This window comes from Emydura macquarii, unplaced genomic scaffold (assembly GCF_026122565.2).
Source record: "Emydura macquarii macquarii isolate MOO-44397 ecotype Brisbane River unplaced genomic scaffold, CSIRO-AGI_Emac_v2 contig_3316, whole genome shotgun sequence".
NCBI classification, from domain to species: Eukaryota; Metazoa; Chordata; order Testudines; family Chelidae; genus Emydura; species Emydura macquarii.
This window is the reverse complement of record NW_027133453.1, coordinates 16,683-29,231: the sequence shown is the minus strand read 5'-3', so window position 1 is coordinate 29,231 and position 12,549 is coordinate 16,683. Positions and strand designations below refer to the sequence as shown.

The window sequence follows — 12,549 nt, the reverse complement described above, 5'->3', positions numbered from 1 at the left end:
GGATGCTCAGTGAACTGTAGGTATGCTGCCTAATGAGTCTTTCCCAGCCAGGCTGAATTGCTCAGTTGGTCAGGGTAAGAGTAAGGATGGTCCAGTGTTTCACATACTAACTTGAGCCTTAAGGGACCAGGAAGCAAGTCCCAACTCTGCCACAGTTTCTATGTGTGTCCTTGGACAAGTCATTTAGCCACTCTGTGCCTCAGTTTCCCATCTGCCCTGCCTTATAGGGTTGCTATGAGGACAAATTCATTAAATATTTTGAGGTAGTTAAATGCTACAGTAATGAGGGACATATAAGTACCTTGGCTATCCAGAACAGAAATGAATCTGAGTCCAACAGTTCTCCCTTCAGTCAACCAGGTAGAGTCAATCAGCAGATAACATCTGTGTACTGACAAAATGTCTGAGGGAAATCATACCTTGGTTACTGAGTTTGTCCTCTCAGGACTAACAGAAAGTCCAGAGATGAAGGCCATCTGCTTTCTGCTCTTCTTAGTGATGTATCTGATCACCCTGGTGGGGAACCTCGGGATGATGGTGTTGATCAGGGTTACCCCACGGCTCCACACCCCTATGTACTATTTCCTCAGTAATTTGAACTTTGTGGATTTCTGCTACTCCTCAACCATCACCCCCAAGATGCTGGTGAATTTCCTAACTGAGAAGAGAACCATTTCATCTGGTGGGTGCATCACACAGTTGTTCTGTTTTGTGCTCACTGCGAGTGTTGAATGCCTCCTGTTGGCCGTGATGGCCTATGACCGTTATGTGGCCATCTGTAAGCCACTGCTCTATAGGGTCATCATGTCCCACAGAGTCTGTGCCCGACTGGTGGCTGGCTCATATCTCATTGGCTTTGTCCATGCACTGGCACAAACTATCTCCACCTTTCGACTGTCCTTCTGCAGCTCCAATGTCATCAATCATTACTTCTGTGATATTCCCCCACTGATACAGCTGTCTTGCTCTGATACCTACAGCAATGAAATAGTGCTTTACACTTTTGGTACATTTCACGGCATCTTCACCTCGTTGGAGATTCTGATCTCCTATATCTATATCATCTCCACCATTCTGAGGATCCGCTCCACAGGGGGCAGACGCAAAGCCTTCTCCACCTGTGCCTCCCACCTGACGGCCGTCATGATATTCTATGGCACTACAGTCTTTATGTATGTCAGGCCAATTTCCAGCTACTCCTTGGATCGGGACAAAGTGATCTCCGTGTTCTACACTGCGGTTATCCCCATGCTGAACCCCCTGATCTACAGCTTGAGGAACAAGGAGGTGAAGGATGCCTTGAAAAGGTTATTAGGCCAGGTAAAAGTTTCTTGATGGGTGTCAGTGCAGCAAAATTGTTGGTGAGATAATAAAGAAAAAGCCTTGGGCTAAGTTTATTTTTTTCTCTGTTTACTTCATGTAACTGGGTATTTTCTGGTATGAAAATCCATCTTAATCAGAAATTTAATGGAAACAAATTAAAGGAATTGGATTCACTTTTTCACCTTGAACATTAAGATGGATCCAAGCATATCTGCAAGTTTATTTCAAGGCACCCTCATGTACTTGATATATAAAGCACACATATGTCCTAAAGAAATAAATACAGAAATGGATGTCCTAAATTTGAATCACTGGCTGCATTTTGCTGCTTCATCTTTCTGCCTTTGTCACCCCATTTGTAAAATGTGGATATAAATAGCTAGATACCAAAGGACAGAAATGTTATAAAGACTAATTAATTATTTCATGAGTACAGCTGGGTCAAAATCAGAGTTTCCATCCCTTCAGCGGGGAGACCATGGTGCATCATGAGATATGTAGTCCAAGCAAGGGAGTCAGGCCCATAGGAGAGAATTCAGTAAAGACTATAACTCCCATGAGGCTTCATGGCACCCTAACTAGATGCAATTTAGTGTCAAATTTACTTGAAACAAAATATTTTGTTGAGTTCAAAAAACCAAAATGTTTTGATTCAGGTTGATAGAAAATCAAAAAATGTTTACAATATCAAAATCTGTTTTGATGGAAAATTCCCAACCAGCTCTACTCATGACTAGACTTTGAAGATATAAGGTGGCATAGGGGCATATGGCAATTAACTGTGGGACTCACTGCTGCTGGATATTGTGGAATCATGTAGTTAAGCGAGAATATTTTTTTAAGAATTAAATCTTATTATGAATAAATCCTCACTTTAAGATGGAAAAAAAATGTGTTGGCAATAGTGACACATGGTAGAGATTGGACCCTCACAAAGCCTACATGATATGTACTAGTGCTGGTACAGTCTATATTGAGGGGATTAAGTCAATTTACTTACCAATTCTGTACTACAAAATTCCTCTAAATGACAAAGTATTTGCACAGACCACAATTTCATATCCTGGTAAGAGACTACAGCTGGATTTTCTAAAAGAGTCCTCTAAATACTAAAAATGGAAATTATAAAAAGATTCTTTCTTTCTTCTTCTTCTTTTTCTTCTTCTTCTAGGAATCCCATACCAGTCGAAAGTTACATACACACTCAATGAGCAGTTTCACATTTCTTTTTACTGAATAACACTCCAAAGATAAACCGTTATAGTTCAGCAGTTACAATGAACCCTTCCTAATCTAACATCACTATATAGAGATTTGTTATTTTCCTTTAAAATGAAAAATATCTCACAAGGCCCTAAAAATGTCTCACAAACCCTAAAATATATATTTAAATCTGACAAAGAAAATACAAGGATTGGGACTTCTGACAATCAGTGAGCCTGTGCTTTCATGTAAGGTCACCCTGGGTTTTATAATGGCAATTAGATAAAACATTTAGTTGGATCACATAACCAATTGTTTCAGCATCCACAATATTGAGCACATTCACAACTTTAAGAAAAGCTGACAATGACTGTAGCTATTAGGCTCACACAGTGTCTTTGGTTCAGTGATGTAATACAACTCACAAAGACATTTGGCCTCCAGTCTGTTTCTCCTTTATAATGTTTTCCCTGTCTCCATCCTATTGATTTCTGTAAAATCACAGGAAACTGTATTGAGATTCAACCCACAGATTCAGCCTGGGTTACCCCTGACAGCACTATCTTCTGCCTGCCGGGCTGGGTGGCTTCTGACTGGTGCTCAAGCTGGCTGCCAGTTTTGTCCTATTGATAGAACTCACCACTGATTGGTCAGGCGCTTCCAGCTTCTAACTAAGGGTGTGTACATATTCAGGAAGGTCTTTATGAAACCTTCCATACCAGCTTCCATGGTTACCAACTTCCTACACTCCCGCTAGCATGCTGAAATAGCAACTACTTGTTTGCAGTCACTCAAGCCTCTATACTGCTACCTTGCCTGGGCATCCCATCCATGGCCCCACAAAGTCGCGGGACCTTCTCGTCAACCTCCTCCTGGCCCTGGCCAAATTGGCTATCTACAAGACCAGGAAGAGGAGGTTGGCAGGGGGGCCACTCTGTGACTGTGGGGCCTACTTCCATTCCCTTGTGCACTCTCGTATCCGGGCAGAGTTCTTCTGGGCAGCGTTCACTGGCTCCCTTGACACCTTCCAGGAGCAGTGGACACTGTCTGGGGCTCTCTGCTCAGTGTCCCCTTCTGGTTTCCTTCGTTTACACCTGTGACCTCCACACCCCTTCCTGGTTTTTCATTTGTTGTCCCAAGCGTTCAGTTGCATTCTGGGTCCAGTGGCTCCTCCCCTTGGGCTGGGGGAAGGGCCTTAAGCAGTGGGTGGTCACTAGCCTGCCCATTTCCCAGTTTGCAAATAGGCCACCTTGCCTGGGAATGTTTCTACATCATCTCATAGCAAGTAGAAACAGCAGCCATAATTACACCAATAAGGTTTCTGGCTGAAAACAGAACGTAAGAAAAGAAAAGAGAAGAAAAGAAGGTTACACTGTACACTGGTAAGAATCTTTTTCAACAAAGAATGCCATTTTTTGGTCAAAATTTAAAATTTTTTAAAAAGTGTCAATGTCAACAAAATTCTGTTCTGAAAAAACTGAAACATTTTGATATAGTCAAAATGTCTGCTTTCAACATTTTTGGAAATGTAAGATTTCATTTCAAACAGCTTTTTTAAGCAAAATTCCTTGTTTTTTATATGAACATTTTCAAAAAATGTTAAATGGTCAAAATCAGTATGAAATGTTTCAGTTTTTCCTGATATTCAACCTAAATTTTCCCCTTCTTAATTTAATTTCATTATATCAAGTTACAGTAGGCAAAAAATGTCTGATGTAATTACAGTGAGAATGTTACATTGATTCTGACTTCCATCTTACCAGGAAGATGGTGGCAAATCGGAAGCAGTTTGGATGGATTGTTTTGATTTCAGTAAATTAAGGAAGAGAATAAAAACTGTATTTATAATGAAAAACAATGTCCCGACTTCCATGATTCTCACCATCTGTGGAATCCAGTGCAAAAGGTATGTATATGATCCTATTGAACAACATCATCATCATTCATCACCATAATCAATAGCTCTAAAATGGAGAGAGGAAGATAATCTTAAAATCTAAGCTATTTTAAAAATGAGCAGGTTTCTCAGATGCTATGACAGATGACGGGTGTGGTTTAAAACAAATTAGATAGATAGATAGATTAGATAGATAGATAGATAGATAGATAGCAGCATAATGGGAAGAAGATACACTATGGAGGGACTTTAATAATAATAATGGGAAATACTTGGAAAACCCAGTGGATCTAAGTTCAAAGAGAACTTCTGCATCTCTGTGGGGGGGGAGCCCAGGGCTGGGATAATAGGGGGCTGAGGGTCATCAGCAGAGCTTAGAGGGAGCAGCTTAGAACTCAACCAGCAGAAGGGTATGTATTAGGATTCAGAACTGTATCTAGAATCAGAACTGGAATAGCAGGGAGCTGCATGTCAGGACTGAGTGGTATCAGCAGAGCTGTGGGGAGTGGAAACCCTGGGGCTGATATTTCAGAGGAGCTGCAGGTCAGATTTGAGGGGCACACAGTCATATACAAGTTGGAGTTTGGAGTGCCCCTCAAGGCTGCAACAAACTCCATCAGGGCCTGGAGAAGACACAGTAGCACAAGCCGGACCCCCTTATTCCCCATTTTATTTAAATTAAAAGGGTTAAATTGGTACCAAACCATCGCGAATGAGAGTGAAACACTACGGAGGAGCCAGGAAATATTATACTCCTTGGGCATCTGACGTTGCTCATTTCATCACAAATAAATTCATTGCCTTCTGAATTAGGAGATACCACAGCTGGGAAATAGTCCAATGGACTGGAGTAGTTCATAGTGTCCTTACACACAATAGGGGTCAGCAGGAAGGTCATGGGTGTGTGGGATCTCTTAAGTCTGTGAGCGCGATTATAAACCCAGAGCTGGGCTCCCCGTATTCATGACTTCTGATCCCATGTTGGCCACTGCCTCGCTTTGCATTTTTTAATAAGAGTTTATCTAAACCTGAAAATTAATCCAGAATAAGGTAGGGTGTGAATTTAAAGTGGATTAACTATTCCTGGTTAACTACATGTATGGATACTTTTATTGTGGAATAAGAGTGCCTTCAGCTGAATTAGTTTCATTCACTTCCAAAATGAAGTGAACTAGTTTGAAGTAAAACATTTATTCCAGAATACCATAATCCTCACAGTTAGTCAGGAATAGCTATTCCAGAATCAATCCCCATATAGACAAGCCCTTAATCACCCCACTTTCATCGGCTTCCTGTTCCCTGTCAGGAAAGTGGAGATAATAATCATTTCCCACAGAGCTGTCCTTAGAGTTAATGAATTAAAATGTGTAGAGCACATTGCAAGTGCACAAGGCGTGGTCTTAGAAAACCAATCACAGCAGTGTGTTTGTTGCAAGTGTGCTGTTGTAGTTAAGAATTATCAGTGAAACTAGGCTCATCCATTTTTGATGACTCTCATCCAACTTCCAGATGGCATGAAATTACTGCCCAGGTGAAACCACCTGCTTTTTCCAACAGGTGTCTGTGAGGCCTAATACTCTTTATGATACCTCCCAACTCCCCCAGGCCATCATGTTTTTTAATCACAATAATGCACATGCAATATCTTTTTTCAGCAGTTTAGGCCAATGAATAGGGCACCACCTGGAAATATTAAACTTGGTGGCATCTGAAGCTGCTCCCTTTTATCACAAATAAATTCTGAACCTGGAGATGCTACAGCTGGGAGCACAATGCAGAAAGTGTGAAAGCAGCCAGAAAGTGTGAAAAAATGTTGGAGTGGGAACTTACTTTTAATTACATTCTAATTTAACCAGTGAAAGGTAAACAAACAGTAAAGCAACGAAACAACTCTGTTTCTTCACTTCCTTTGCCCATTGGAAAACAGTTACAAAGTGTTGGAAAGTGAAGAAGAACCCACAATTTCAAATAAAAACATTCTGTAGACTCTGAAATATTTGCATGAAAAAGTTTGATTGCAACAAAACCCTGTTTTCCAATGAAAAGCTATTTTGCTGGAATTTTCGGTTTTGTTTTGACTAGCTCTATTTCTCATTGATTAAAGTGCTGTAGCATTCAGTGGAAATGTCCTTGCAAGGGTAGCATCACTAGCTTTGAAGATCTGCCAGGCCTTGCACATGCAGATGAACCATTGGTCTGACCCAGTAGGGCCGTTCTTATGTTCTGATGCACTGTAAAGTTCTCAGTGGCAGGCTATTTTATGTGTGTGGTGGATCTTTTCTTTCCTGGATCAGCCTCCTCCCTGAAAATCCTCTGGAGAATCAACTTAAGGGGCTCTCTCAGTTGCTGTCTCCCATGTTTCCCGACTAAGAAGTAGATGAAGGGGTTGATGCTACTGTTCACGCAGGGCAGCAGGATAACTAAGCATATGACAAAGAAGTGTATTGTTGTATGACTAAGGAGGGACATCAGCACTATGACCCTCAGTGGAAGGGCGGACATGAGGAAGAAAAGGGTGGTGACCATAATGACGACATAGAGCTTTGTTGATTGGTGTCGTGGTGAGTTGCAGTGGACTTTGATGAACAGGGTCATGCTGGACAGAACCATGAGTGGAATGAAAATCAGGAAGCTCAAGACACAGCTGAATATGGTAATTTTGGAACAGTGGTAGTTACAGACGCAGAAATAGCACTCCAGTCCAGTCACCAGGATGGAGAGAACCCAGAGCAGGGCACACACAATGGCAGACAAGTTTTTTGGCCGATGACATCGGAACCAGATGGGATTAAGGATGGACAGACATCTCTGAATGCTGATGGCTGTCAGGAGATACAAGCCAGTGTTGTATATAAACAATGCAATCCACTGGATCATCTGTATGATGACAAACCGTCCAAGAAAGTAGAGATGTAAATATAAGATAATCATAACCAAGAAGGCAATCATGCACAGGAGAAAGCCAAAGTCAGCGATGGCCAAGTTCAGGATGTAGACAGTGAAAGGGTCCTTCTTAATGCGGAAGCCAAGGAACCAAAGAACAATCCCATTCCCCACCAGCCCGAACAGGCAGATGAGCAGAGAAATGGAGCTGAGGATAACCACTGGAGTTAAACATTTATCCTGATCTGCATCTACGTCCGTATCATTAAAGCTACTGGAATCATTAATTAATATGCAGTAACGCAGTCTTCGCTCTCCAGGAGGCAAGGATGTTGTGATAAGCTCAGTCATATTGAAACCTCTGCTGCAGAATGACAATTTCCAGCTCCTTCTTTATCTCTCTTTTGTAAACACACCTGCTAATAGAGATAAGAAGGACGTGTATTAGTGACTCTGGGTCATGGCGGGAACTCAGATTTGCTAGTAATTACAGCCCCTCCCTCCACTCCTGAGCTGAAATATCCAGATACTGATGAGCATTTATTGGAAATGCACAGAGAGATGAATACAAAGGGGAGAAGTTAAGGGATTTTTGGTGCAGAGGGTGTCTTGATTGGTCTTTCTTCTTTGAAAATCTCAGGGCAAAAGCAAAATAAATGTCACAGACTGGAGAGTCACAAGTAGATCAGGAGTGAGGTGTCAGAACTGCATGTGTGTACTGGGGGGAGACCAGGACTAGAATGGAAGCAGGGCTGCAGTTCAGTAATGAGAAGCATTGGGAGAGGAAGAGGCAGGGAGCCCAAGGTGGCAATAGTAGGAGGGGGTCTCTGAGTCAGGATTAAAGCACATTGGCGGGGCAAAAGCAAAGCCCAGATCTGGAATAGCAGAAGGATGGGAGTTGGGACTGAGGGGCATGGGCAAAGCTGGGGGAATGGAAGAAAATATAGAAAACATCAGATGGCTGAACAGAGAATAATTTTCACCCACAAAATGCTCACCTTTCCTCTGATGCTCTGAGGCTTGAATGACAGTTTTGCAGAAGCTGTTGTGGAGCAGATCTATTAGAGAAATTCCTTACCTCTTGCTTCTTATCAGTTGCTCCGTGCAGAATCAATTCCTTGAACGTTTTGTGACAGAGCAATTGTTTTTATGAGACTCAGAAATACCCTGTAATTTCCTGTTCCATGTCCAACAAGTCAGTTCAGCCCTAAATCCTGGCTGCCAGATGCCATGTTCACAATATGTAGAGTCAGACACAGCAATCTTACCATCATGATTTCTTCTCTTTGTTGCTGAAAGCTCTCAAAAAGTTGGTAGCAGAGCACTGCTACTTTAATTGCTTCTTATCTCCTTTTATGGGCAAAGAAAACTGACTGACCGGATTTCCTAAAGAAACATAGAGCCACTTGAAAAACCAAGACCACAAAACATTCAAAAAAGGAAATTCCATAACCAGTCAGAGAGCTTCTGGCCTTGCAAGCTACCAGCCAGTGTCTCACATCCCAGTGCTGAGCAAATTAACTCAGAACCTAGCAAAGAACCACCTCCAACTCCACCCATCCACTGCCGACATCATGGGACCCTGCTGGGTGGAGACATTACACAGAGACAGCATTGGTCACTGTCCTGGGAGACATACTTCCTTTGTGCTAAAGTGCTGTAGCTTTAAATGAGCAGACTTACTGCACGGGTGACTGCAAAGACCCTCGCCTTCCTTTCTCTGAATGGATCTCCTAGGCTGAGCACCAGGAGATTTCAGACAACCTTCTCCACAGCATCCCCGTTCTTCGTCAGCTCCACCTCATCTACAAAGTCCCTCTGGCGTGCAACCTTGATGGAATCCCTACCTCCCATGGATCCTGACTAGGAAGTAGATGACAGGGCTGAGGCTACTGTTGAGGCAGGCCATCAAATTAACCATGTGAAAATCAGAGCCACTTACATTTGTCTGACAAGCTATCATGAGCAATGGTAGGATCCTCAGGGGAAGGGAGAAGATGAGGAAGAAGAAGATGGTGAGCAGGATAGCTAGACAAAGCTTTGCAAGCTGACATGACCTCGGTGAAGAGGGTCAGACTGGACAGAATCACGGGTAAGTGAGAACCAGGAAATTCAAGACACAGCTGCATGGTGTCATTGGATGAAATCGTTTCAGAGTAGCAGAAGTACATCTCCAGTCCAAGAAGCAGGAAAGAGAGGACCCTTGGCAGGGCACAGACAATGGCAGACAGGTGCTGAGACCTGTGGCTCTCAACCTTTCCAGACTACTGTACCCCTTTCAGGAGTCTGATTCATCTTGCATTCCCCCAAGTTTCACCTCACTTGAAAACTACTTGCTTATAAAGCAGACATAAAAATACAAAAGCATCACAGCACACTATTACTGAAAAATTGCTCACTTTCTCATTTTTACCATATAATTATCAAATAAATCAATTGGAATATAAATATTGTACTTACATTTCAGTGTATAGTATACAGAGCAGTATAAACAAGTCATTGTCTGTATGAAATTTTAGTTTGTACTGACTTTGCTGGTGCTTTTTGTGTAGCCTGTTGTAAAACTAGACAAATATCTAAATGAGTTGATGTACCCCCTGGAAGACCTCTGCCTAGTTCCATGAGTACACATGCTTGGAACCCCTCTTTCTGTATCATTGCAGCCACTGGAATTATTAACACACCCCTGTGATGTATGCCTATCTTAGTAGGAAGCAGGGATATTGGGCTCACCTAGGTAATAATGAAACTCCCTTTCTAGGATGTTAGTGTTTTTTCTCTGACACGCACACACCTGCTGGTAAGGGTGAGACAGAGGTGAATTAGTCATAGGCACTGGGTTCCAGCCTGACACTCTGCGATATCAAGTTCCCAGTGAGACTAAATGAGAAATATACACTCAGGACACGTCTACATGATGAGTGCACTGCAGCTATGCCACTGTAGCGTCATGAATTAGACGGTTCCTACATCAATGGAAGGGTTTTTCCATCAGTGTAGGTAATCCACCTCTCCCAGAGGCAGTAGTAAGATCAGCAGAAGATTTCTGTCGAGTTAGCCACATCTACGCTGGAAGTTAAGTCAATTCAATTATGGAGCTCAGGGGTGTGAATTTTTCTCACCTCTGAGGAATGTAGCTAGGTCAGGCTAAATTTTAAGTGTAGACCAGGGTTCAGGAAAGTTACTCTGAATTACATTTTGTAATGGATTGGTTAAACTGCATTAAACCCCTGTGTGGATGCTCTTATTCAGAATCAAATGGCCTTAATTTGATTTAGTTTAATTCACTTCCAAAGTGATACAAACTAAATTGAATTAAGGACACTTCTCTTCTAAATAAGAGGATCCACACAGGGATTTAATTTGGTTTAACTAATCCACTTTAAATGCACATTTTTAGATAATTCTGATTAACTGTCCTGAGTGCCCCATGTAGACAAGCCTCCAGAGAAACTTTACGGATGAGAAGAGTTAGGGGGTTGCTGGTGCCGGGAGTGAACAGACAGATTTGTTTCTATAAAGGACCTTAGGGCACAAAAGAGAATGATCTTCAGAGATGGCTACACTGCAGTCAAAGACCTGTAGTTGGCTCATGTTACCTGACTGGGGCACACATAAAGCACACTCTACCCTGGAAGCCATTTGCAGCACACAACAACGATACAATTTATTGGTCTTACAAAATCCAGCAACAATGTCGCCTATTCTTGAGCCTCATGTACTGGCACCTTTTCTATTAACTATTTACATATATTTCCCTTTTAGACAGTGCTCTTGTAATGCCAGGGACTGCGCTAATACACAACTGCTCACAGCTGTCCACTGGCTGTTCTGCAGACCAGAATAGCTGACGCGCACTATTGGCATTCCCCTTCAGTTTCTAACCATGCGGGGCTTCCCTGTTCTCTGCTTGGGAGGAAGGATCATATGGTTCCTAATGCCACTCCTGCCCAGAGGGATATTCTCTGCTAAGGCTGCATTAGTAAGGCAAGCAGAACATGGGGCCTGATACCCAATGGAAATACATTGGTAGGAAACTAGAATGAAGCTGAAGGGAAGCAAGGAAGAGAAAGAAGAACTGAGAGACACACAGCATGACAGGCTGAGAATAAAAAGCCACGTGGCTCAGAGACAAAACCAAACCAGGGTACCATGGGAGTAGGGCCCCCACATGGGGGGGTGAAGGGTACACTTTTCTGGAGCCCGGAAGCCCTGGGGGCTCTGGCCCAGGCTGCAACCCCCATGGGTATGTGTATAGGAGGGGGCCCATGTTACAAGTTTGTATTGGGCCCGAAAAAATTATGCTTGAGCTCTGCATGGGAGAAAGGGGAGCGAGGGGGAGGAATGTAGAGGACATCACACAAAGGAGAACAGAAATGTTAACATCCATCCACAGCTCACCTGCCTTGTGATTCCCTGCTTGGTGGAGCAGATCCACGGGGCAAACCTATGGTTTCAGGCTATGGATTCAGTTCCCTGCTCAGGATTTTCCTTTTGAAAATTCCATGGCCCAGTAACCGTTGTCAAGAGGTGGTTTAAGACCTACCCCTTCAATACCCTGTGTCTTGTCAGTCAGCCAGTCTCTACCCAAGCACAGACGCATAAATAACCTCTCCACAATGTTCAGGGCAAGATACCCTGTCAGTAAGATTTCTGCTTCCTGTCACTTGTAGAATCAAGCCTAGTCTACACCTAAAACTTGGGTCAACCTATCTACATCACTCAGAGCTGTGAAACATTTCAAGCCCAGTGCAGCATAATTAGGTTGACCTAACCCCCACTGTAGGCACAGCTAAGTTGGCAGAAGATTTCTTCCATCAAACCAGCTACTGCCTCAGGAGGAGGTGGATTTACTACAGCGATGGAAAACCTCTTTACGTCGATGTACAAAAGTATTTCTCAGTGTTTTTCTTTAATATTTCTTCTCTTCTCAAACCATATTTAGAACTGGAGTCAGGACACATAAGATCAGACCCCAAACTAGCATAAATCAGTGTAGCCCCATCAGCCCCTGATACTCAGATCTGCTGCTGACTCAGTATGTGACCGCGAGAAAGTAACTTCACTTTCCTGTGCCTCAATTTCATTATCTTCAAACTAAAGACAACACTATTTATCTGACTCTCTATCTATCCACTGTCAGCTTTGGTTCTTTCATCTCCCAGTTCTGGTCAGTGGTCTTTGGGTATTTCCTGACCATCATTCAGCTTATAGGAATGACACTTGCTATGGTGGATGATTCC

At 42.8% G+C, this 12,549-nt stretch overlaps 2 protein-coding genes across 2 annotated transcripts; one reads left to right on the top strand and one right to left on the bottom strand.

Annotated features, from left to right (window-relative positions):
• Window positions 1-399: 399 nt before the first annotated feature.
• Window positions 400-1,335, top strand: LOC137143315 (olfactory receptor 8U3-like). Its single transcript, XM_067533054.1, has one exon. The coding sequence runs from the start codon at window positions 400-402 to the stop codon at window positions 1,333-1,335; it is 936 nt and encodes a 311-aa protein (XP_067389155.1).
• A 5,341-nt stretch (window positions 1,336-6,676) lies between these two features.
• Window positions 6,677-7,657, bottom strand: LOC137143322 (mas-related G-protein coupled receptor member H-like). The gene has a single exon (XM_067533061.1). The coding sequence runs from the start codon at window positions 7,655-7,657 to the stop codon at window positions 6,677-6,679; it is 981 nt and encodes a 326-aa protein (XP_067389162.1).
• Between the last annotated feature and the right edge of the window lie 4,892 nt (window positions 7,658-12,549).

What these genes read in the sequence shown, in the direction of transcription:
- LOC137143322 (XM_067533061.1), bottom strand. Translation starts at nt 7,657, where the DNA reads ATGACTGAGCTTATCACAACATCCTTGCCTCCTGGAGAGCGAAGACTG.
- LOC137143315 (XM_067533054.1), top strand. Translation starts at nt 400, where the DNA reads ATGTCTGAGGGAAATCATACCTTGGTTACTGAGTTTGTCCTCTCAGGA.